Raw genomic sequence first — 26258 nt, 5'->3', positions numbered from 1 at the left:
TATCTCGAGTCTAGATTGGACAGCAGCACAAGGTTACAACTCGACAAGGCCCCCTTGGCGGCCAACTGAGGACACGGCAGCCGAGTTGTTCCCACCAATAACATCTCACCAATCCTTCTTCAGGTTCCCGAGTGGGAATAGCTTCACCAACTAAGCCCCCATCACGAATACTCTCTATCTACTAGTGGGAAGTCAATTTTCGGCCCCCAAACAGCGATGAGCAAATATCATGCAATCCTACAAAAGTGGATGCCAACGTTGCAATTCTGCAAGTGCCTCGTACGGATGATGCACCCCGAATGGACCACATGGCCTTGGCTCCGGAGACAGTACGTAAATCATCGAGTGGAGCCTTTTTATCATGACATTTGGGGGCCATAACTCTCGGTCATCTGACAATTGAGGAATTGATGGCAGCCAGCCTTATCCGTGAACGTGAAGTCTACTTCTCCATGTCCATCTATGGAGTATTATGCATTGTCCTAGTTGATGTTGACTGGACTTAGATGTGTATTCTTTTCCTTCTGTGCCTTCACCTCCTCCTCCTCCTCCTCCTTTTTCTCTCATTTCTCTCATGAAGTTTGCTGGTATGATTGTTCTTCTTGCTTCTACAGTCTTTATCTTGGCTTCGACGGCGTCGCTCGGCCGGGTACCGAACAGAGGAACACAGCCCCCAATTTTATATGATTTTGGCCCCCAAAGTTATGTGAATTCGGCCCCCATACTGGAAAGGACGCCTATTTTCATGCCGCTAGACAACACGGATCATCTTCATGCCCCGACCGATAGAAATGCAACCCAATAGTGGAATCAACTATAGGCCTTGTGCCCACATACCTCCAGGTTTCAACATTATGGAAAAACAAATATTAACAGCCAATTGATCCTTTGTTCCTTTGCCCCTCATCAGGCTCGTACAAATCTATTTGGGGCTCTTTGGGTCACGATATAACGAGATTCTCAAGTCTCAGAGCACTTGAGTACATTTTGTTGTATCATCATTTCAACAACGTTCCCCATGACAATCATGGAACAGCCAGCACTCGTTATATTTGGCCCTCAGACGTCATGGCCCAGCAGTTCAACCGCAGAGCGCATCCGACGTGACCTCCTTGATGAGCCTTCTCTTGCGCCCTTTGCGGATGCCATCAGAAGTTTACCCGAGCTCTGGACGTCACTAGTCGAAGTAGAACCCCGACTTCGGCGAACAGAGGGAAGACGGAATTTGGAACAGCTTCAAGACTGGGTCGAGACAGGTTCCTTCCCTAGAAGAGACGGTCCGGACGATATACTACCAAATGCTTTTGCAACTCCGTTCACAGTCATTGCCCAGTCCATAGAATACTGGCGATGTGTCTCACGTGGTGGCTTGCAATCGCTCCCTTCAAGATCAGAAGCTGGTCTCGCTCTTGAGGGGATGTGTACGGGGTTTTTAACAGCCATCGCCGCAGCAGTCTCGAAAGATTCGGCTGAGTTCTTTTCCATGGCGGCAGTCGCTCTCCGTCTGGCAGCATGCATTGGCACTTTCGTCGACCTGAATGAAAACAGTCCGGATGTCACAGGGGAAGCAAGAGCATTGGTGGTCAGATGGACGTCGCCCATCCAGGAGTTGTATCTTCTAAAAATACTCGAAGAACAGCCGAATGTGAGTTCTACCATTCTTACGAGTGCCTCCGTTAAGACCTCTTTTATCACACTGAGCCAAAAATGAAAAATGTCGATATTAACTGAATATAGGCTTATGTTTCAGTGTTGAGGGATGAGACAAGCCGCACAATCACGCTCCCAGCGTCCGAAATCCCAAGTACCGCGCAGAAACTCTTGATGAACGGGTTGCGGGTACATGCCTTAGAGCTAAAGGGGAGATTTCACCACGCAAGCAATGAACATATTGCAGATAAGCTCATTTGGATGAGCCAATCGCGAGCCGATTTGCAGTTTCCTGATGCTCAGGACCTTCGGATACCCCTTCGACGGAATTTCGACGGAAGACGTCTTTATGAAGGTCCGCTACATATCCATGCCATCAGATCTCTATTATTGGACCAGGTGGACTGGCTTGCCACCGTGACCTCTGCACTAAAGTCGGCCGACGTGAGGGAGAGACCTCCAAGAGTGTTGGCACTTGGGGCGGGCAACGTCGTACCAGATTGCTTGATTCAGAGAGGTGAAGCCCGTGTCTGCGTCTCGAATGACCTGATTCCATCTGTTTCTAATATCACTAATACTGTTCAATATTCCCTTCCCGAGTCAGATACGATACAACCTGGGGTGGAGTCTCTTCCTGACACTCCAGGGCTTGACTACCCTGACAATTCAATCGCCATTGTCGGCATGGCTTGTCGATTTCCCGGTGCAGACTCGGCGGAGGAGTTCTGGGACTTGCTCGAGAGTGGAAAGTCAATGCTTTCCGTCTTGCCAGAAAATAGATTTCCAACCAAAGGCCTACGAAGATCTCCGGACAACCCGGTTTTCTGGGGAAACTTTATTCAGGACCCCGACCAATTCGACCATCGTTTCTTCCAAATATCTAGCCGGGAGGCAGCTTCCATGGATCCCCAACAGCGTCTGATTCTACAGGTTGCCTATCAAGCTCTGCAGTCATCTGGCTACTTTGATGGACAATATAAACCTACCGATACCAACATTGGATGCTATCTTGGCGTGGGATCGATTGATTACGAAGCCAACATTTACTCCCATCAGCCCAATGCATATTCCGCCCTCGGCTCATTGAAAGCCTTCGTCAGCGGGAGAGTATCCCACTATTTTGGTTGGACCGGTCCGTCGATTACATACGATACAGCATGTTCATCATCCGTGGTAGCTTTGCACTCCGCCTGCAAGGCGCTTCTGAGCGGCGAATGTACGAGTGCTCTGTCCGGAGGTGTGAACATCATAACAAATCCCGCTCTGTACCAGAATCTCCGTGCTGCGTCGTTCCTGAGTCCAACGGGTGCGACCAAAGCATATGATGCAGCCGCTGATGGATATAGTCGGGGAGAAGGATGCGGTCTTTTTGTTCTCAAAACACTGAAAAGCGCATTGGCTGATGGGGACCAAGTCCTTGGGGTTATCGCTGCCTCCGCCGTGAACCAGACACAGCGAGAGTATGGAACGTCAATAACGGCGCCAGTCTCCACATCTCAGCAAGCCCTCTACCGGCAGGTTCTGAGCCAGGCCGGCCTAGAGCCATCGGATGTGACGTACATTGAGGCCCATGGAACAGGTACCCCGAGGGGAGACCCCATTGAATGCGAAAGTATTCGAACTGTCTTCGGGAGCACTAACACAGGACGTCAGCAACGGCTCTATTTTGGATCTGTAAAAGGAAACATCGGTCACTTGGAAGCCGGCTCGGGTGCTGCAGCACTGTTCAAGTCAATCCTCATGCTTCAGAAGAAGAAGATTCCGAAACACGTGAACTTCAACAAACTGAATCCCCAGATACCTCCACTGGAATTCGAGAACTTGGCTATTCCCACTGAGACGACACCATGGGATGCTTCATTCCGCGCCATGTGCGTCGTCAATTATGGCGCAGCTGGAAGTAACGGTGCTCTTGTTCTGCGCGAGGCCCCCAAGGCCCCCAAAACAACCCGCGCAAGATCCACTGAAAATAGTCCACTGCCATGTCAACTGATATCCATCTCTGCTGATACAGCTGAGAGCCTTCAAGCTTACAGTGGTCAGCTATTGCGGTACCTGGCTGCTATGAATGAGAGGGACTTTCCAGACATCGCCTATAAGTTGGCCCGCATCCAAAATCCAACACACAAGTATCGCCTGTCACTCATCGCACGCTCCATCAGCGAGCTGCGGTCTTCCCTTGCGACACAAAAGCACCTGACAGCGGCTCCTTCATCCTCTCCAATGCCAAAGCCCGTTGTTCTTTGCTTTGGTGGCCAATTAAAGTCCAGTGTTGCTATCAGCAAGGAGCTATATCAATCAATTCCGCTATTCCGCCACCATCTCGATCGTGTTGAAACTGCCTGCCAAGCATTCGGAAGAACCATTTACCCTTACGTATTTTCGAAAGAAGCCATCCAAGACTCTGCCATCCTCCAGTGCTGCTTATTTGCCTCGCAATATGCCTGTGCGAAATCTTGGATTGATGCGGGAATCGAGGTTGCAACAGTCATCGGCCACAGCTTTGGCCAGATTACCGCACTCTGTGTCTGCGGTGTGCTTTCCCTGGAAGATGCAGTGAAATATGTGATTGGACGAGCATCGCTGTTTGACATTGACTGGAGTACAGATAAAGGCACCATGCTTGCTTTGAAGGCAGATAGACAGATGGTGACACGTCTAGTAGCCACGAGTCAAGTCGAGATAGCTTGCTACAACGGTCCAAGGGATGTCGTGGTTGCAGGATCCTTCCCAGATATCCAGGGTTTTGAATTCCAAGCCAAGGCTGCCGGCATCGACGCCCGACGCCTGGATGTAGCTCGCGCATTTCATTCGAGTCTAATGGATCCAGCTTTACCGCAGCTTCGGAGAATTGCGAACACACTTACCTTTCATTCGCCTCAAATTCCGATTCAGACGTGCACTCAAGGTCAAAGCTGGGACTCCTTTGGTCCACAGTTTCTGGTCGACCATTCGCGCCAACCGGTTTTCTTTCATGATGCCGTTCAACGGATCGAATCCCAGTTTGGACCCTGTACCTGGATTGAGGCAGGTTCATCTTCCTTCGCTACCACATTGGCATCGAGAATTGCGAGTCAATCGAACTCCTTCATCCCTGTGGATATTGGTGATCCCAACCCCGCAAAGGCTTTGGCCGACGCAACACTCAAGCTCCAAGCCCTTGGCTACAGTGTGCAGTTCTGGCCGTATCACCGCAGCCAACGAGATGCCTTCCGGCTCGTCAACCCTCCTCTGTACCAGTTCGCCAAGTCGAAGCATTGGCTAGAGTTCAAGGAGTTCAACGGCCGTGAGAAGGAACTGAGTCCTCCTGATGATCAGGAGCAAAGTTCCAAATTGCTTCTGTTCGTCCACTTCAGAGATGCGGAGAAAAGATTTGCAGAGTTCAAAGTCAATCCCAATTCCGATTATTTCCAGGCTTGTGTTAGCGGGCATGCAGTTCTCGGCCATTCCCTTTGCCCTGCGTCATTGTATCTCGAGCTCGCTGCCCAGGCCGCAGTATATCTTTGCGAAGACAAAACCCCCGTACTGCCACAGGTGGAAGACCTTCAGATAAGTGCTCCTCTAGGGTTAAATTCGTCTGCATCTATCAAGCTTCTTCTTTCGCTGGAGGAACCCAGACGATGGAAATTTTCGCTCTTGAGCACTATTGGAGCTGAAGATACCCACCACGCTTCCGGCGTTATTCACGTCCCTGTCAATGCAAACCCTTTGGCATCGGAATCCAGCCTCTATGAGCGCTTGATTGGAGCAGATCGCTGCAACTCAATACTTCGAGATGCATCCATAAGCTCAATCAACGGACTTGTGTACAATGTATTTGGCGCGGTTGTGGACTATAAGGACTTCTACCAGGGCGTCCAACGTGTCTCTGCGACCAAATCTGAAGCATCTGGGGTTGTTTCTCTGCCAGTGGCCGCTGCCGGAATCATGCAAGATTCTGTATGCGATCCTCTCGCACTTGATAATTTCCTTCAGGTTGCTGGAATCCACATCAACTGCTTCCGTGATGTCGGAAGACAAGACGTTTACGTCTGTACGTCAATTGGGAGGCTGAAGGTATACCAGTCCTTAGAGAAGTCGCGGGATCAATCTTGGCTCGTCTATTCCAATACTAAGGAGGGTGGGTCTGAAGTATTGGAAAGTGATATCTTCGCATTCAATGAGACTACTGGATCTCTCGCGGTGGTCTATTTTGGGGCTCGATTTACCAAAGTCCCTGTGAACTCTCTGACTAGAGTTTTGTCCACCCTCAATCACGGAAAACCCGTACAACGATTGAAGGTACCCACGCCTCCATCGCCTCCGTTAAGCGACTCGGCTGTAAATACACCACCAGAAGCAGAACTTGACGGAAATATTCTGCTTCGACTACAGCATCTTCTAAGCAGAGTGACAGATTGCCCCGTGGAAGATATTCTTCGGATAAATTCTTTGGAAGCAATGGGCATCGACTCTTTGATGAGATCAGAAGTGGCAGCCGAGATTCGACAGGAATTTGGTCTCGACATATCAACCGACATGCTAGCCAACGCTTCAACCCTCTTCGATCTGACCACATTGATATCACCATCGCAAACATGGCCTGTTCCAGTCGTTAATACCCCCACATTGTCAGACAGCCATACAACTCTCCCAATGCTTGACTCAACAGTTACCAATCTCAAGAATATTCTTTCGGTCATCACCGATATCCCTGTCGATGAAATCGGCAACGATAGTACTCTCGATGCACTTGGAATTGATTCTCTTATGAGGAAAGAGGTGCAATCCGAGCTTCGAAAGAAACTGGGCCGTGCGGATATTCCAGAAAACCTTCAGGAATATTCTGTCACGTCCCTTGCCACATTCCTCGCTGATCAGGATGGTGATAAGACAAAGGACTTCTCGATTCCTACGCCGACAAGCAATGCTACCCTTGGAGGGAATTTCAATATCAGAGAGCTGGATTCTTTTACGCAATCTGTAGCGTCAGAAAGGATGTTAAAGCTGGACGAGTGCCCAAGGGTCGTGAAAGGGAATGATGGAAGCCAACCATTTCAGATACATAGTCCGCCGAAAGTCCTTCGCTCCAGCACCGTTGGAGCGTTCACACTAGATGAACTTACTGCTTCATTCGAAGAAGTCAAGGGAAGCTTCGATAAATTTGCGGATATATCGCAATTCCTCAACTTCTACGACAAGGTGCATCCACGTCAAATGGAACTTGCCACGGCCTACGTCGTCGAGGCTTTCAGAAGTCTGGGCTGTCCCCTTTCTTCAATGTCCCCAGGGGAGAGTTTGTCTCTACGGCCCGTCTCTCATTTGCCACGACACGGAAAAGTCATGAACCAGATGTACAAATTGCTACAAGACGCAGGGCTCACATCGCTTGACAATCTTGGAGAGTACAGGAGAACAGCTAAGCCGGTTGGCTCCACTTCCTCTGCTGAACTTCTCGACGCCATCATACAAGACTTTCCTCAACACCGGTTGGAGCACCGTCTTCTGAGTATCACTGGCTCCAAGCTTGCGCCCTGTCTATCTGGCGAGCTAGATGCTCTCGATTTGATCTTTGGAGATCGGGCAGCTAAAGACCTGGTCAGCGAAGTATATCTCAAAGCACCAGTGTTCGTCACAGGAACAAAGCTTCTCTGCAAATTCCTGCTATCCAGCCTGGGAGGAAGAACTCAGCCCGTCAAGATTCTAGAAATCGGAGCCGGCACTGGAGGAACCACGGCTGATGTGGTTCACTGTCTTACCAGCAACAATATTCCATTCGAGTATTCCTTCACAGATCTTTCCCCATCCTTGATCGCAGCAGCCAGGAAAAAGTTCAAATGGTGTCCGAACATGGAGTTCTTCGTTCTGGATATTGAACAGGAACCTGCACTTGGGAATCAGTACGATCTGGTGATATCCACGAATTGCATTCATGCGACGAGCAATCTCACTACGACGACCAGAAACATCCACAAACTGCTCAAAGAAGGGGGAGTTCTCTGTCTGGTGGAACTCACCCGGAATCTGCCCTGGTTTGATCTGGTTTTTGGACTGCTTGAAGGATGGTGGCTATTCAATGATGGTCGTGAGCACGCGCTTGCCCATGAGCTTTTCTGGGAAGATAGTCTGAGGCAAGCAGGCTTCTCATATATCAATTGGACGACCGGCGACACTAAGGAGTCAGAGCAGCTCCGCTTGATAATCAGTGCGAAGATGGCTCACCAAGATAGCCTCTTGACTAGAGAAAGGGGTAGCAAACAGCGGACAGGGGAAAAGATTGGAACCGTCATTTCACCCCAAGCATTGTCAGTATACCCAGCACTTGAGCGACTTGAAGAAACTGGGCTCAGAGGTTCGGTTGTGCTTCTAACAGGCGGCACAGGCAATCTTGGCAGCCACGTCCTCCACCAGCTCGTTAATCGAGCAGACGTCCGTCGGGTGATTTGCCTGAATCGATTGACAACAGGCAATGACCCGACTGAGCGGCAGCGACGTGCTCTCAAAGACAAAGGGATCGAGCTTAGCGAGCGCCAGTGGGAAAAGATTGAAGTTCTCGAAGCAAAAGCCAACAACACGGCCCTCGGTTTGCACCCCGAACAATACCAGCGTCTGCGAGACCAAGTCACCCATATTGTGCACAACGCGTGGCCGATGAGCTTCAAGCGGTCCTTGCACACATTTGAACCTCAATTCAAAACACTTCACAACTTGTTGGATCTCTGCCGCGAATCCAAGCACAACGCCAGACTCTTGTTCATCTCCTCAATCGGAGTAATTGGCCGTCACCCCAATACATTTGCCAATAAACCAGTTCCGGAGGATCCTGTGAGAGACATTCAAAGTTCTCTCGGATTTGGATACAGTCATGCAAAGTATCACTGCGAGCAGATCATAAATCAAGCGCTAGAGCAGGACAGCAGCCTGCAAGCGTCGTATGTCCGAGTTGGACAGATGACGGGTTCCCAACATTTCGGGTTGTGGAATACCGAAGAGCATGTTCCAGCTCTGTTGAGGACATCTCAGACAATAGGCGCTCTGCCACGGCTTGATGGGGTAAGTTCTGGCGTAGTTGGCATTAATGATCTGTGAACAGCGCTAACGATGCCACAGCTTGCCTCGTGGCTTCCACTAGACATTGCCGCTGCCACCGTCAGTGAGCTCCTATTAGATACTACTCATCTTCGAACGGTGTATCATATCGAAAACCCTGTTCGTCAGCCGTGGCGTGAGCTACTGGCTTCTCTCTCTGCGCATCTGGGGCTGCCCATTATTTCGTATAAGGAATGGCTAGTCCGGATGGAGACCAATGGAGAGAGCGTGACAGGGTCATTGAATCCGGCGAAGAACTTGAGAGAGTTCTTTGTAGAAGATTTCCTTCATATGTCCTGCGGGTCAGTCGTGATGAGTACGACCCAGACCACGTCGGTCTCTGCGGTTCTACTATCAGCCAAGCCCGTGAGTCCAGGGACTTTAGCACTGTATATTGAGCAGTGGAGAAGGGCTGGCTTTCTTGATTGATAGATATTGTCAGCTCCACATAGCCTCTGCATCGACACGAGGGTGGCTTGTCAGCCGCCATGCCTTTATCCCGGGATCCGGGTAACTTAGAATCCGTATTGTATTCCAAACTTTCTGCCTACGTAGCATCCTGGTTCTAAGAATGGGGGCCAAAGTTATTTAGATCAATCTACGGCTGTAGCATGTGTCAAAAGGTCGTATTCTTGAGTAGGTTGTGGGTCACGACGGAGTATTATAGGTGCAGGTCAAGCCATAATGCAAGGAAGGGCGTATCAGGGGGCCATGACAGTACCATAAGCGCCGATGATCCAACAGCAGTAAATAGAGTGAGTGGAGAAAGAGTATTTTCGTAGACTCGTAGTTATTTAAGCTCGTCAGTACCCCGAGCCTCCCATGCCTTCTCCCTCACACCCTTGACCATCTCCAACCACTTCACTCCGACAAACTTCAACCACACTACATACAAACAAGCTCACTCCAATAATTTGAACTGATACAACATGCTTGCTCTTCCACCTCAACCTGTCACTTTCGACTCGCAACCCATGTCTGATCTCACATCTCCCACCTCAACGCCCACTCCTTCATCTTCTCTAGTCCCCACCATCGATATCTCCCCATACCTCCTAAACCCAACCAGCGAAGCAGCAAACGACGTATGCCAGGCTATCCGCACAGCATGTCTCCACACAGGCTTCTTCCAGATCATCAACCACGGCGTATCCACCTCCACCTCAACTGAAGCCTTCGAAGCATCCCGTCGATTCTACGCACTGCCACTGGAACAAAAACAGAAGCTCGATGTCACGAAACAACTCGGATTCCGCGGATACGACGGCATATGCACTCAATCATATGGTCGACATACCGTGCCTGATCTGAAAGAAGTACGTCACCCCATCCCACCCTATTCATCTAGTGTATACTCACAAAGCACGATGAATGCAGAGCTTCTTCATCGGCCGCGACGTTCCCCCCTCAGATCCAAACTACGGCCGCCTACTCACCGGCCCCAACGTCTGGCCTCCGTTTGAGATCCTCCCGGAAGAGTCCTTCAAACAGCCCGTGGAAGCATTACATTCCGCCCTAATGCACCTCGCACACAAGATCCTCGAGATCTTAGAACGTACCCTACCCTATGGCGACGGGATCTTCGACCGCTTCGTGCGCGATCCCGCTGCGCCGATGCGTCTGTTACATTATCCACCTACGGGAGACACCACCGCTGTTGATGACAACGATGACAACGACGAGCAACAACTCGGCGCATCAGCGCACACGGACTTCGGGGCCATCACTCTCCTACTGCAAGACCATGTCTCCGGCTTGCAAGTGCATGACCCAGATACAGGTGACTGGGTGGATGTACCACCGCGGGACGATGCTATCGTGGTGAATATCGGTGATATGATCACTCGTTGGACAGCGGGCGAGTATAAGAGCAGCGTTCATCGGGTTATTAATCGGTCTGGGGAGGAGAGGTTCTCGATTGCGTTCTTTTTCGATGGTAATATTGATTGTCCGCTGGATCCGCTGGATGGGTCGGTGGCGACGGGGGGGTCGGTGACCGTGGAGCAGCATATGGTGGAGTGTATACGGGCGTCGTATGCGAGGGGGTAGATATATACTTTGTGTGAAGGGGGGGGGATGAATGTGGATTATGTAGGTTGCAAGAATGGGATGTTTGGCAGTTTAATATATAAATAGCATGCGATGAATGATTACCTGATTGGATCCCAATGCCATGAGAGAGATTATACATTAAATCAGCAAGTCCGCATGAAGTTAAGATAATTTTATTCATTTTTCCTAACTATACAGCCTCTAGCCTCATATTGTATATTATTTTGCTATTGGCCTCGTGAGTGGTGATTGGTACTGGCATAAGATGAGGCTTGTGAGCCTATCTTAACCCCTCCCGCTTAGGGTCCGTGCTTCAGTTCTTTCCCCTCACCCAACTGGATGCATTGAGATCCATCCAGACTTTTCCTGTACGAGACGACTTAGCCAGTTTCACAGGTTGCTTAGCGTTATGCATTACTAGGTTCATACACAAACTGGCAGAATCTCATCATCTAAGCGACCCTCTGCAAAGCAACCTAGCCTAGTGCTCCAAAGCCGTGTCCCTCATCTCCATCCCGTACTCATTGCATTCAACCATCACATATAAAAACAACATCCATCCACAATGGCTACACCACAATGCCAAGTCATCAACGCACCTTCCGACGAAACCCCCCGCGGCATCCTATCCATCTTCCTCGCCGGAACGACCAGCAAAGTCGACACTCGCGACTGGCGCGAGACACTATGTGCCTCTCTCTCCGACATACCAATTACCATATACAACCCCTATCGACCTGACTGGGACAGCTCATGGCGCGAGGATATCAACTTCCCACCGTACCGACAACAAGTGGAATGGGAGCTGGATAAGCAGGACAAGGCCGACGTTGTGGTCATTTACTTCCACCCGGCAACTCAAGCGCCCATAAGCTTGCTAGAGCTGGGGATTTCGGCACGGGTGCCGGGAAAGGCGATCGTCGTGTGTCCTGAGGGGTATTGGAAGAGGGGGAATGTGCAAATCGTGTGCGAGAAATTTGGTATCGAGATGGTGGAGGATGTGGGTAGGCTTGGAGAGGCAGTGGTGAAGCGATTGTCGGATTCTTGAGTAGCTACGATGTCAGGGCCTACAATTTGAAATTCAGGAGGGGGGCGAGGGACTGAGTGCATAATTCGATTTGATTCAATTCATATTATTATACCCAATCGAGCCACCTAGGTAAGATGCTAGCTATGCAGGCACCTCGCTGTTTGAAGCAAAGAATATGGACCCGAACACCTGAGATCCCTCAAACTCGCAGTAAACATATGAAACAATGCGCGCTGCAACTCAGGAGAAGTCGTCGCTGCTGCCAAAACAACTAGATACACAAAACATAGAATATGCAATAAATAAATATCGCAACTGGCTGACTAGTTGCCTGCGAGCCCATCCTCTCCATTCGTCCACATTTTTGGTTCTAATATACGTTCCTTTCCCACTGACTCAAAAGGGGCATATTTATTCTATCTACCCAGCGTCTTTAGCGCCTATCCCCATGGCCCTTCGGCCTATATGTTCCTGGCTTAGGACAGGGTCCAATTCAGGATCGGGGTCGTATTAAACTCAGCTGAATTGCCCGAGCAAGCCTGTTTGAAGCATGGATTCAGTGACGTAGCAGATCGCCTGCGGGTCTGATATAAACGAATCATAATCAGTAGTCGTATCCCACGTTGAGTGCATAATATCAGCATCTTTAACAAGTAACTCATAAAAACATGGCAGTTACACCCGGATCAACTAACGCGGGACAAAATGTTCACAACAAGGCTCAGTGGCCTCCTTTCCTTCCACCGGTTCAAGTCCCTTCATCAACCACTCATCATACAAGAGCTCCAGAGCCGTGGCTCGGTCCGAAGGGTCCCATTGCAAAGCCAGTCGGATCCATCGGAGGAACCCGTCCTTGTCTTCCCCTTTGATGTCTGCAGCTAATGATTCCAATGTAATATCAGGGATCGGAGCTAATCCTTTCCAGGTACCGGAGTCGTCCCAGAAAACCGAACTCAGGTGGCTTCGTTCACGGAAACCAGGTGGTGGGCAGCCTAGCAGTGCAACCAGTTCTGCCAGGTGGACACGATCGTCAACTATACCGTCTGGATTTCTGCCGTTGATGAGTGTGGAGGAGCTCACAATGTCCCATGCCTACAGAATACAGATTAGCATGTTCCCAATGTCTCTACATGTCAATGAAATGATTGAATGGTGTAATATACTTACCACCATGCCAACACTCCAGATATCAACCTTACTATCCCAATTCGCTCTTAAGATCACTTCCGGCGCCCTGTAAGGATCAGGCATAATATCTTCGTTATTCGTCTGATTGCTGAACCGCGCTTCGCCGAAATCACTGAGCAGTGGTAATCCTTTTCCAGGAGGGAACTGGGCGGACTTGTAGATTGTACGATCTGGGAGCACTTTTCGCGCTGATGGCCATTTGATCTCCCTTTCCTCGAAACTCGAAAAATGCTCCGGCTTTGGTGCAGGAAGAAGCAAGTTCTTCATTTGAATATCTGTGCAAGCAAGTCAGCCTCCCGATTTTCCTCTCAAAAGTGGCAAGCAAACTACATACCCGTGTGTATAACACCAGCCACAGAATGTAAGAAATCCAACACCATCAATAACTGTCGGATACAAACTTTCATATCTCCAAGAGTACCTGGATCTTCAGGAAACCACTGGAACAGCTCACTCGCACTCATCCCTAACGGTTCATGAACAAGACAGATATGTTGATGACCATGGGGGCCCGTAATAACGAAGTGATCGAATAGTTTTCGAATAAAAGATTTCCCTGGATGTTTGGTCCCCCGTGAATTCAACCGTTCATAGATTTTCAGTTCATCATCCATTCTCTCGCCTGTCACGTATACTTTCAGTGCAACATAGTTGGAAGTTCTGCAATTTTCATCATCAATCAATAAATCCCCTCGGGGGAGAGTATTAGTGGATTAGATTACTCACATCAAGTCACGACCAAGCCATACAGTCGAGGTGACTCCGTAGCCTAACTTCGCTAATGCTTGATATCGCTCGTTGAGCACTTCTCCCTGTTGGATTGGATAATATCTCTCTGCTTGATAGGTAGGTAGTGTCTCTTCTTCAATAGGTAAGGATGGATCAAGTAATTGAAATCCCGAGGATGGAAATTTCCGTGGCTCGGATGTCCACCGAGAAGAGGACATCACTGCTCGTTGCAGATGGCTGTCAGGTCTTTTTGAAGCGCGAAAATATAACGGGTTCGAAGAGGTAAAGAACCGTCGCTGTGAGGCTAGCCTGTTAAGACAAGCAAACCCATTGCTAAGGTATCTTGAAGTTCGGTACATCGTGACCCAGAGTCTGGTGATGGAAAGTAGAAACAGGCAAGATGAAGATAAGAGAATAGTGATATTTATCTACTTCATCTGCCAGAAGAGACCAAGTGGTACATAGCCCCTAGCTGGAAGTTGGCGGATTACAAAGGTCTTCAACTAGGCGGAAAATAACTTTTATTTCTGAGCGTTTTGTGTAGAGCAATAATGTCAAAGGATATCCCCTCTCCTATATTTCACTAGGTAAAAAGCAATCTTATCAAGGGTATGGAGCCTGCCTGTTTATGAAACCTCGCGACCATACATCATCTATCACCTACAAAGCAGAGAAAACCCAAGACATCGGACATCCGGAACCGGATCGCTTTCCGGAATCCTGATTCTACATAATATCAACTAGCTAGGAATGAAGCCTGGAATGTTTGCCTGTGCAATGAGCTCGTCAAACCCACGCTTTTTCCCTGCGCGAGAAGGGGAAAATGTCCAGGTTTTGTTCTGATGGACATGGATCGTACCGATTCGAATTCCTGAATCAATTTTCAATCCCACTGTGATCAGAAGGTTTTTGTCCTTTTTATGCTTAGAAGATAAGTGAGCCTTGGATCCCCTAAGCCAGAATGTTAGGATACTGATTCAACCGAAGTATGGTAATGCCTACTGAATATGGGCTACTGTAATCTGTGGGATCTAGAAGAATCAGCCCGAGACGTTCTGTGCTTGGGATGGATAAACTTGCATATCTCCCAATTAAACTACAGACTGCCTCTGTTGAATCACTCCATTTAGGGCCCTCGATGACGCCGTTAGTGGTCCTCATCTCTCCAAGAGGAGATCCAGTAAAGCGAAGCCAGTTAGCCGAGGCACTCCGAAAGCCCCTCACAACAGTGTAGCTCAGATTCATGGGGAAAGTGAAGAGCGAGACCTGGTTTTACGCCAGTCGAAGAGAAAGGAGAAGAATATGGTTCTCCTTTCTCTTGGGGATTTTGTACACCCTTATACCTTCCGATTTATAGCTTGATATAGAACCTCCCGCCCCCATAAACTGTAAATCCGGAAGATCCCTACCATCATTATATCTGTACGCTAGGCTAATTTAGTGAATGACCTATTTCATATATATGAGAGTCAATAAAAGGAAGTAATCGTAATCTGGTACATGTGCATGATACTCTGGCAGGATAGAAATGTAACACAAAGCCCTTAAGATATCCATCGCGAAGCAGGACGCATATATTTCCAAGCTTGAGGCGTTAATATCTACAAATGGTTTCACTCTACTTTTCCTACAATCCTTACTCTTGTAGAACGCATCAAATTGAGCACTGAATTTATGACATTAAACAAGCCCAGAACCTAAATAGGAGGGTCATTTCACTGGCGCGTACCGCGCATCTGCAGAAGGCTGGCACACCTCCGCGTCGAGAAAGATTGATGAAGCCAATACTGTTCCAAGAAGGTAATGGGGTTTGTCTGATCCTTAGGTTTAATCAAAGACAAGTAGGGGATCAAGCCAGTTATAGTGATAGGATCATCCTGAGGAATCTTATGTAGAGAATCGGATAGACCTCAATATCGAGTGGGCCATATCAACGACAAGCAGGTGTATAGAAGTAGCCTACAAGAAGAATTTTGAATTATAATCCTGAATAAAAAAGGAACGTAGCCTATATACTACCTTCCAGACTCATTTCTATTGCGGACTACTTCGATGTTTCTTGTTTGAAGTCGAACATAATCACAAGATATCAAGAAGGCGAGCATACTTTCTCTGGAAAAGGAACAATCCGGGCTGGCACAGCAAGGATTATGATCGATGGTAGAGAGTCTCAGTGTCTTGGCATCGGGGGCAGCATAGGCTGTCCATAGTCGATTAGAAATGAGTGCGACACTCTGTTCTGCCATCTGTGTTAGAGATGCCAGCAGACATGAAAAATGGCCGAAATGAATATATAAAACTGCCAGATAGGTGCTGGCTTCTCCCTTCAAATAAAGTAATGATGTGTGGGTTCATCTGGAAGATCCCGTGATCTTCCACAAGATCGGACTTTTCCGCATCCAATGCCCTTTCTGCCTACGGAGGGTTACAATGGAATTTCCCTATTGCTCCCTCTCTAGAAAATGCTATTTCTATCTTTTTACGATTCCGAGCTCGGCACTTTCCCAAAGACAATACCCAACAATTAGTTCGAGACGATTGATACGAGGACTAATCAACGTTGTGAACTCTAGAAACGAGACCTCGGTTCTCTGGTAGTTACACTGCCGCCTACCCTTAAACTAGTATATAGTAGGAAAGGCCAGCAAGACCCTACCGCCTTCCTGATGATCGATATTCCTGCCTGAGGCATGACTCAGATGGCGGTGAAGTTATCATGCATGGAGTGATATGTAAGCCCTTATCGAAGTCAACTGACAAATTAGTTAGTTAACAGTTAAGGTACGCGACAGATGTCTATCCCAACTATACAACTTATGCTGTGGGCTGTGCTCATTTCTTTTTCGAGAACTGGCTCCGATCAAATACTGAATAAACCCCAACGGGTGCATAATAATGGCAAACATCGTGGCGAGTAACATTCAGTAATCTGCATGAATCTCAAACACATTCAATCCAGCAAAAAGATGGGTGCTCGACACCAGTAAGAACAAAACCTTTCTCAAAAATCCCACTGCTGAATCCAACGCTCCATCATCTGCGGAGTAATCGGCCCCATATTACGCAGAGTCTCGCTCGCCAGATTACTCCTCTCAGTGTCATACGAAGGCTTGGTCCACCTCTGGTTGAAGAGTTCTAGTCCTTGTCGATATAACGGCAGTAACCGCCGCGTGGGTACACTTTCCGTGCTTGAGCCAGTCAGGGAATTATGTTTTTCCACTTCTGCAAGCCAGGCATCAGGTTCGACTACTTCAGCCTCATACTGCTCCTGGATTACCGGCAGCAGAGATTCCCAATGTGTCACGCTTGGGTTGACGAGGTTAAACGTGGCGGTGGAGTCAAGCATATCAGATGATGATCTCGACTGAAGTAGCTCACAGATGGCTTTGGCTACTTGGTCCTGAGAAATCATTAGTCCAGACGATTCAGCATAAGAATGATGATTACTGGTTAACTCACCACAGGCATCCAATTGATCTCCGCCAGTCCCAAGGATTTAGGCACTTTGCGTATAATCTTCGAGCTGTGCATGATTAAAGGGAACCATTCGCTTCTGTTCCAGACCACCCCCTGACCACCGCTACTGCCTGCAATCTGCCCAATACGGTAGATGGTGGTAGGGAGACCCCAGTTCGTGGACGCAAGCATGCACATCTGTTCCGCCATAAGCTTCGACTCAGTGTATCCGACTGGCCAGGCAGAGACCGGCTTTTCGGAAGGATCCTGCGCAGTGGATAATAGAGCTTGTGACTCCTTGGCGTAAAGAGCTAACAGTGAAGACATGAAATGTATATGGGGCCGGTATCGACAGCGCTCCGCGAGCTCCAATAGGCGAGAAAGCCCCCGGATGTGTATTCGCTCAAAAGTATCAAGCGCTATAGAGAAGCTGAGCTCCCAAGCACAGTGAATGATGATGTCCACTGATAATCGCAGTTCCTCGTATTTGATATCCGGTATGCCTAGATTAGGGGCCGGAAGATCGACACAGATGTATTCAACGCGATCCTTGAAGTTGTGTGGGACTTCGAGGCCCCGAAGCTGGAAGCCACGTATCTGTCGACTCTCAGCATCAGCAGACCGACAGAGGCAGTATACCTTTGGAATATTCTGCATTTGGAGAAGCTCAAATAGTATGTAAGAGCCTAGAGTTCCGGTTGACCCTGTGAGTATGACAATACGCCCATTGTCCGTAAGCTTTTTGTCCTCATAAGATATTTCCTGACGACCCTCCCTGAAAATATCGAAATAAGGGCCTGGTGGAGCTTCATCGTGCACCTTGGTATGGGAAGCAGTTTCATGATGCTCGGCAAGATCGTCCAGTGCCCTTGATTGCTTATCGCTAGTCGTCCCATCAGGTAACCCTCTTTCCCCTCGCGTAAGCTCATCCAGCTGGCGAACAGCAAGCTCACCAAGCTTCTGGAAGCTATCAGCCTCTAGCAACTGCAGAAGGGTCACGTCAACCCCAAACATGGTTCTCCACCAGTTCTGTATCTCAATTCCCACGAGAGAATCAACCCCGATCTGACTGAGTGTGGGAAGAGCGCCATCACCTTGCGGTTCGATCATCATCAAGATCTCTACTTGTCTTTGGATTTCCCTGCAGATAAATGGTAATGATTTGGGATCATCGAGCAATGCTGGGTTGGCTTTGACATCGTCCACAAACGTGTCCAATTTACTATCGTGTTTCTTTCTCTGTGTCTTCTGACCTTCTTTCAGGTTGCAGAGGACCGACAACCGCGGATCGCGCGCCAGAAATGCGGAGGTTGAGGTAGGAACCAAACCGACGGCGATCTGGCTCGCATTGTAGTATCTCGATGTTTCATTATTCCCGGTAGTAGGGTGATTTGGAGCAGAACGAGTCACAGCCAGATGGAACGCATTCCGCAACTCCTCCTCTGAGACTGTGTGGCCGAAAGTATTGTTCAACCTCTTCAAGATCTCCGGGTGACGGCTGACGAATCCCACATCTTCCACAGCTCCAAGATCAATTACTGAAGCCGGTAAATTGAGATTATGGCGAAATTGCACAAAGGCATCGAGGAACGTGTTGGCTGCCGCGTAGTTCGATTGTCCGTAGTAACCAAGGTTTCCGGACAGCGACGCGAATAGAACAAAAAAGTCCGACTCCTTCGGCAGCATATTGTGCAGATTCCATACACCTTTAACCTTGGGGTTTATAGCAGCCTCCCACTGGGCCACAGTCATTTCAAGTACAGACGCATCTGAGAGCACCATAGCCATATGAGCCATGCCCGCTATAGGCCTCGATGTATTGCGAACAAGATGTCTCACGTCTTCCTCCTTACTAACATCGCCTTTGAACATCTGCACTGAGCAGCCGAAAGCTTTTATCTCAGCCACGATATGCTGATCATCTTCTGAAATCTCCCCAGAACGGGAAAGAGTGACTAGATGGCCAGCTCCGTGTGATGCCATCCAGGTAGCAATTGACCCTCCGAGGCCACCTAGCCCCCCAACGAGGAGGTAAGCAGCATCTTTACGAAATGATGGGGTAGATACAGTTGAAGCCAGCTCGGGTGCATCACATTCCGTGAGAGCTAGCACGACCTTGCCAATATGCTGGCCTTGTCTCAGGTGCTGGAATGCTTCCTGCACCTCCGTAGCGCTGAAAGACCTCACAGGGGTAATCGGCTCGATATAACCGTTCTCGTAAAGTCGGACAGCTTCCTTCAGCAACCTCTCAATAGTGGCAGGTGCTTTTATCGATAGATGACCGAGATCTATGCCGATGAAGGAACGATTATCGCTGAAAGGATACATAGCCAGATCCCCATTCCCAAGTATGTCTCTCTTCCCCAACTCAACCATACAGCCACCACTGGCGACGCATTGCCATGACGCATGAAGTAACTCCCCTGCCACGCTATTCAGGACGACGTCGACACCTCGACCAGAAGTAATCGCCATAACTCCTTCCACGAACGTCTTATCGCGGGAGTTAAAAACGTGGGTTGGCGGAATGCCAAACCGGCGTACCAAGAACGTCCGTTTTTCTTCTGTTCCGGCGCTCACGAGGACCTCTGCACCAATCCAGCGGGCGACTGTCATGGCAGCAATACCGACGCCGCCAGAGGCACTGTGGATCAAGATAGATTGACCTCTCTGCAGTGGAGCTTTATCAACAAGACCTCGAAGCACGGTGAGGTATACACAAGGCATTGTGGCGGCTTCTATAAACCCAAGTTTATCAGGGATTTTTATGCAATGAGTGCTCGCCACCTGAGCCTCTGATGCCAGGAAACTATCATGTGATGATAGGGCCATCACACGATCTCCCACCTTGAAGTTGTTCACATCCGTACCGACTGCAGTGATAATGCCACTTCCTTCAATACCAAGCAGGGCGCTTTCACCCTTGAGATCGAGAATTCCAGAGGCAAGCAGTACATCTTTGAAATTCAGACCGACTGCATGCACCCTTACTCGCACACCGTGTGGGGGCAAGTGATTGATTTGACGCGGCGCCCATTTTAGCGATTGCAGGACACCCAATTGACCCACTACCAATTCGTTCGCACATCCAGGAACAGCGTGCTGCTCGAGTTCCCTGGAGTATGGACTCCAGTGGTAGCGACCAACGTGAACCGCTCCTCGCGAGTACACATACTCCACATCGTGGTCGAAACGTTCCCGTTGCACATTCTTTCCTCTAATGTGTTTGAAAACATTGATGATTGCTCTCGAAGAATCGTCCGATGTAGCATCATCAAGTTCCAATGTTGCAAATTCAACGCCAAGCTCTGACCTAATAGTTCGTATCATACCTAGTGACAGTCCAAATCGGGGATCATAGGCCTGCAGCTGGGCAGGTTTCATGAGCCAGAGCATTTTCCCGTTATTTAGCGACTTGGTGAGGTCCTGAAACCATCGCATGTCTGTCTCGGCAATACCATCAAACAGTGACTCATCCAGCTCAATGAACGAGATTATGTCTTGGTTGATTGGAGTTGCACTACCCCAGATAACATGCTCGATCTTGCAGCCCATTCCAAGTAGTAACCTCTCAACCTGACGTGCGGGCTTGCCCACTGCAGTCTTGGATAACAATGTCACTTTATCAAGGATGGGGTCTGGATGCAGGGTCCGGGCTATGATAGTTGTGTGCACCCTGAATGGGGGCACCGTATCATTGGCCGATGCTTCGATTTGAGTGAAGCCAGCTTTGTACAGCCGCGAATGCCATTCCTCTGGATCAATGTACGGTTCATCCACTCGGCCATCATTCTCCCCAACCCACCAGCCAGGAAGGATTCCCTGTTTACTATCAGCTGCTGTGCCACACAAAGAAGGGAATACAGTATGGTATCCTGAAGTATTACCATGACAAAATTGAAGACCTTGGTGACTATGACTTCCAATTAGCGTTGTCAGGAACATTGAGACTTGGTATGTCAATGCTCACCAGCACAGATCTCCACCAGGAACAACCGGCCATCTGGCCGCAGTAGCTTTCTGACATGGGTCAATGTATCATGAAGGTCTGGTGTCACATGAAGTACCTAATACATGTTAGTATTTTCGAGATGAGAGAACCTAATTTGGGATAACTACATTAGACGCAATGATCAAATCATAGCTCTCCTTACCCAGCCCCTGTTGTTCTGGATCTTTCGAAATATCCAAAAGCTGATACTCAACATTGGGGTACTGCTGAAGTCTTTCCTTCGCGCGCGAAAGAAACCCGCTGGAAATGTCCGTGAAGGTATACACTTGGTAGAGCGGCTCGCCAAACTCAGATTGCAAGTACTGCAGTATATTCTCCGAGAGACTTGCAGTACCTCCTCCTATCTCGAGGATTCTCATCTGCGGTTTGGAATGCCCCAGGGCAGCGAATAATGCCTGGTAGTCCCACGTAGCATTGCCTACATTGTAAACAGTTCCCAGCGAAGAGTCCTGCATGAGAATCGATAGCGGCTCCAAAGAGCCATCGATCAGTCGAGGAAGAGATCTATAGATCTTGGATATCAACTCGAAGATGGGTCTCATATCGCTAGACTGGGCCTCATCTAGGATCATCTTTATCATCTGGTCTCTGTCTTTAGGACTCAATGCGAACAGACGAGCCGAGTCTTTCACCAAGCTATTTTCTGACTTCGAGGCCTTTCCTAGCTGGCCGATGATCCAATCGCGATATTTAGTCAGATGCGGCTGCGCTGGAATGGCATTCTCGAGGTCCTGCCGGGCACTCAATGCACACAGAAGGAAAAGAGTTTCCCCAAGGATTTGGTTTCTATCGCAAACCATAGTCACCTTGATCAAGGATCCTAGCGGCTGGAAAGAGGCGTCAGGCGCCCACTGCAGGTATCCCACATTAGAGTTCATTGGATTTTCCCCTGATTGATCCACTGGTCGTGTGCAGAATCCTCTGACTGAGCACACTAGTTCACCATCAGCGTATGCATGGGAATATCCTTTGACCGTATCGGATTCACGTTCATTGATATGGCTATGTATGTCGAGTGTCTTTCCGACTCCATGGCCAACACGTATTTCCTGAATAAGTGTTGGCAGCCGTATCCCATGGAGCATTCCCAAATCCCCCTTGCAGGCTGCCAGAATCAAAGACTGGAATATAGAATCCAGAGTAATTGGGTGCAGAGAATATTCGGATTCGTCGCTCGGTTGATCATCAGTAAGAGTCGTCTGTGCTAAGGGTTTCAGGATATCGGTGAATATTTCTTCGAGCCGCCTAAAGCTGGGCCCATAAACAAAGCCAGCCTTGGATAGGGACTTGTAGAATCTATCTGCTTGGACTCTTCTCGGGAGAGCTTTAGTTGCTCGATCAGACGACCCTGATGTGCTTCCTGCGCAAGCTAGGCCTGTGCAGTGTTTCTTGCATGTAGATCCATCATAGGACATTATGTTGAATCTGTACCACAAGGACTCTGATGTGTTTGTTAGACGCTGTCGCTCAAGGACGGTCATAACCTCTTTAGGCCCTATTTCAGGAATGATAATAGCGGTATGGAAGACAACGTCCCTCAATGTATATTGGAACACCCCAGTCAATTGGCGGATCGCCTCACCGACCATCGAAATATATCCAGCAGCAGGGAAGACGACATCCCTGTGAACACAGTGATCTCTTAGCCAAGGTACGTGACGCAGCTCAAGCAATATTCTCCACGTCGGAAATTGTTCACTGCCTTCCAGTATCCGCCGGCCAAGAAGGTCGTGGGGCAGCGCGGTAGGAAATCTCGCATTTCTCATAACCCTTGATTCCTGCCAGAATGTTCTTTGATGGTGCCATGGATAGGATGGTAGATCGGTTAGAACTTTTGCCTCGGCGGAAGGTGATGGACACCGGACGTCATTCCCGCTAGCAAAGAGCTTGCCCACAGCTGACAAGAAGCATTCTGAGCTATTTTGATCTCGCTTCAGAGTTGGAATGTAAGCGTGACTGTCATCGGGCAGAGAGGTTCGAAGTATCTGGTTGAGAGGGGCAGCGAGCGTGGAGTGAGAGCCGACTTCGAGGAATGTATGTTTTTCGTTATTGGCCACAAGAAGAGAAGTGATAGCGGATGAGAACAATACTGGGTTCTCTAGATTGGTTTGCCAATATTTCGGGTCTACTGGTGTATTGATGGGAAGCACGTTTCCTGTCACAGTTGACCACATTGGAATCTTTGGTGGCTTGGGCTTGACATGGGGAGTGATTGATTGTAAGTAGGCTTCGCCAACCTCGCGCATATGATCTAGCTTCAATGTAAATCATACTGAACACACTTGAGAGGCACGGGCATGGGCTCACGAGAATGGTATGCCGTATCAACGTTCAACTTCCGAATACTGACACTAGGCTGGTTGATCTGCAATGCAGATATGACTTTCTCCAGGGCTGCTTTGTCACCGGAAAGGGTCACACTAGATGGACTATTCTCACACGCAACCACTACACCAGGCTCAAGATATGAGGAGACCTCCTTCTCTCCCAATGCGACTGCTGTCATAGCACCACGTCTCCTCCGGCTATGACAGATCTTCCCGCGGAAGTATGAGACAATGATAGCCTCTTCCATATCTAGGACACCAGCGGCATATGCAGCGGCAATCTCGCCGCTGGAGTGACCCACAACATTGGATGGATTTATGTTCCATTGCGCTAAGAGGTTGGCGAGGGCGATTTGTAAGGCCGTAGAGAGTGGCTGCGCATATGACGCGAGATCAATATGGCTGGTTTCTTTCGGCTCGAGAAGCTTGGCTAATCATATGGTAAGTACAGGCTTCATGAAAGTAACGATAATGAGACTGCTATTGATGAATATACATTCAATTGTCCAGCACGGCCTATCCTGTAGCCGTTTCAGGTACCGGTCCATCCTTCTGATATCGTCTTGGAAGGTGGGATGCTGTTCCATCAATTCCTTCCCCATCTGTGCCCACTGGCCGCCTTGTCCGTTGAAGACGAAGCAGACCTGGCTGGGCGGTTGACTTTCAGACTGGGAGGATACATGCAGAGGTTCTTTCCCTATCGTAACACAATAGGCTCGGTGGAGTAAACGTTCGCGGTGGTTTAGGAGGGTGAACTCTAGACTCGGAAGACTAGACGGGCGCTGCTCAAAGTACTGCTGGTAGCTGTCTACAATACGCTCTAGAGATTCCGGATGGGCTGCCGAGAAAGTAAGGAGCCTGAAGTATCTTCCAGTCCCGGAATTGGCCGATGTTACCTGCGGCCTGGCAATCTCGCATGTCTCGGTTGCATCCAATATGATCTAGAAGAAAAAGGTTAGAAGTCAACGCTTTAGGTGGAGATATCTCACTTGAAGAAACATTGGTTGCTCCCCGCTCTTACATGAACATTGGCGCCACCTATGCCAAAACTGTTTATGCTAATCCGTTTTTGCCTACTCTTGGGCCATGGTGTGGCCTGCAGGGGCACGATCAACTTACCCTCCTGGAAGGGTACTAGAAGAGTCAGTTGCAGTCTGAGATCAGCCACTTAGCTCTTCGTTTGGACGAAAGCTCACTGTTGGGATTTGGAGTGTCAAACTTGATGTTTGGAAAGATAACGCCTCGCTCTAGGGAAAGTACCGATTTGATGACGCTGTTAAGGGCAGCAGCGGCTTCTGGGTGCCCCAGATTTGGTTTCACCTATTCGCCATTCTTGCAGTCAGCCTCGATTGGAAAATCAGGTGAAAAAACCTACACAGGATAGATGTACCTACCGATCCAATGTAAATGCCTTCATCCCCAAACACGCGTGCAATGGCATCTGCCTCAATTGGGTCCCCGATAGCAGTGCCTGTGCTATGGCACTCTACCATCGCGGTCTCGGCGACATTGGTAATGCCAGCCCTGCGGTAAGCTTTCCGCATAAGCTGTTCATGTGCATCGGCGCTTGGGCGTACCAATGCAGACGTATTGCCATCAGAGTTGGCTGCAGTAGCCCGGATGACAGCGCGAATGGGGTTGCCATCCCGCAGAGCCAGATCCAGCCTCTTGACGAAGATGGCATTGACTGCCTCCGCGCGTGCGTATCCATTTGCGGACGCGTCAAATGACTTGCATGATCCTTCAGCAGAGAATACTCCGATCCCATTCAGGGACTGGTTTACTCCTGGAGTGAGAATGAGGCTGGATCCAGCTACTATGGCAGACGTGCAATCTCCGTGGGCGATGGCCTGGCAAGCCAGATGCAGGCAAGTTCCTGATCCTGAACAACCCACTTTGACTGTCATACTTCAGACTGATGTGAGTACTTCTTTTTCACAATTCATGCTGTTGAACGTACCTTGGTCCCCTGAAATCGAACTCGTAGGAAATCCGATTAGCCAATGCCAAGTCAACCGACCCCGAGACTTCGAAGGGGTTTATGTCGAGAGGATCCGAGTGATGTAGAACGAGCCAATCCTCACGAAAAGAACCAACGTAGCAGCCAATCTCTTTTCCCTGCCAGCCAGTCTCACCCGCGTTCTGCATGGTCTCCCATACAACTTCCAGGAGCAAACGCTGTTGGGGGTCCAGACGCTCCGCTTCCGTACCGGACATCTTGAACATGAAGGTATCGAAGTGGGACAAGTCAACATCTTCAAGCCAGTACCCGTGCTTTGTTTGTATGGTGCCTGGTCGGGGCGTGGGGTCATAGAATTTCTCAACGTCATATCGGGAACAGCCTGTGTAAGATCGAGCATCTTTCCCGTTTATCAAGAACTCAAACAGAGCAGCATCGTCATGAATGCCACCAGGGAGTCTCATTCCCATTCCACATATTGCGACAGGAACAGCAGTATTGGTGCAGTCTTGACAATCCATTGAGTTGGTATTCATATCTGTGGTTGCTCAGCTGAAGATAAGCATAGGGTTCTCGTATAGAAGGAAGAGATGACGGCAAGAGAAATCCAGTAATATAACGAGAATAGTGAAGAATCTGGAGGAGGATCTCGGTACCTGGAGAATATATTCGGAGCTTGGCATGGTACAGGTCAGTGAAGGTAATCTGTTCTGCATTAATCTTCCCATTGATATTGGCGTTACCCGACACATGTTGTTGTGCCGGATGCACCCCAGGCCGGGCGTC

The 26258-nt window shown here is 49.0% G+C and overlaps 6 protein-coding genes across 6 annotated transcripts; 4 read left to right on the top strand and 2 right to left on the bottom strand.

Moving 5' to 3' along the window:
• The first annotated feature begins 912 nt into the window (after positions 1-912).
• On the top strand, positions 913-8164 carry ASPBRDRAFT_248413 (uncharacterized protein). The gene is made up of 3 exons (XM_067622096.1): positions 913-1645; positions 1738-7934; positions 8003-8164. Exons 1-3 carry the CDS (start codon positions 1019-1021, stop codon positions 8046-8048), a joined length of 6870 nt encoding a protein of 2289 aa, XP_067485012.1. The 5' UTR covers positions 913-1018; the 3' UTR covers positions 8049-8164.
• A 116-nt stretch (positions 8165-8280) lies between these two features.
• ASPBRDRAFT_113703 (uncharacterized protein) lies at positions 8281-9147 on the top strand (the record flags this gene model as incomplete). The annotated part of the gene is made up of 2 exons (XM_067616763.1): positions 8281-8682; positions 8740-9147. 2 exons carry the CDS (start codon positions 8281-8283, stop codon positions 9145-9147), a joined length of 810 nt encoding a protein of 269 aa, XP_067485011.1.
• A 529-nt stretch (positions 9148-9676) lies between these two features.
• On the top strand, positions 9677-10900 carry ASPBRDRAFT_37010 (isopenicillin N synthase family dioxygenase). The gene is made up of 2 exons (XM_067623629.1): positions 9677-10034; positions 10096-10900. The coding sequence occupies exons 1-2, from the start codon at positions 9693-9695 to the stop codon at positions 10765-10767; spliced, it is 1014 nt and encodes a 337-aa protein (XP_067485010.1). The 5' UTR covers positions 9677-9692; the 3' UTR covers positions 10768-10900.
• Positions 10901-11108: 208 nt separating this feature from the next.
• ASPBRDRAFT_37009 (nucleoside 2-deoxyribosyltransferase domain-containing protein) lies at positions 11109-12138 on the top strand. Its single transcript, XM_067623628.1, has one exon. It carries the CDS (start codon positions 11336-11338, stop codon positions 11816-11818), a length of 483 nt encoding a protein of 160 aa, XP_067485009.1. The 5' UTR covers positions 11109-11335; the 3' UTR covers positions 11819-12138.
• A 352-nt stretch (positions 12139-12490) lies between these two features.
• On the bottom strand, positions 12491-13935 carry ASPBRDRAFT_25393 (uncharacterized protein; the record flags this gene model as incomplete). Its single annotated transcript, XM_067622170.1, has 4 exons — positions 12491-12892; positions 12968-13263; positions 13323-13648; positions 13715-13935. The coding sequence occupies 4 exons, from the start codon at positions 13933-13935 to the stop codon at positions 12491-12493; spliced, it is 1245 nt and encodes a 414-aa protein (XP_067485008.1).
• A 3232-nt stretch (positions 13936-17167) lies between these two features.
• On the bottom strand, positions 17168-25942 carry ASPBRDRAFT_50596 (uncharacterized protein; the record flags this gene model as incomplete). Its single annotated transcript, XM_067626571.1, has 11 exons — positions 17168-18056; positions 18078-20995; positions 21061-21086; positions 21144-21240; positions 21293-23436; positions 23493-23942; positions 24009-24453; positions 24534-24646; positions 24709-24832; positions 24907-25420; positions 25473-25942. The coding sequence occupies 11 exons, from the start codon at positions 25940-25942 to the stop codon at positions 17168-17170; spliced, it is 8190 nt and encodes a 2729-aa protein (XP_067485007.1).
• Between the last annotated feature and the right edge of the window lie 316 nt (positions 25943-26258).

The sequence above is a fragment of the Aspergillus brasiliensis genome (assembly GCF_001889945.1).
Source record: "Aspergillus brasiliensis CBS 101740 unplaced genomic scaffold ASPBRscaffold_1, whole genome shotgun sequence".
NCBI classification, from domain to species: Eukaryota; Fungi; Ascomycota; class Eurotiomycetes; order Eurotiales; family Aspergillaceae; genus Aspergillus; species Aspergillus brasiliensis.
The sequence above is the reverse complement of the archived record's forward strand: the minus strand, read 5'-3'. Positions and strand labels throughout refer to the sequence as shown.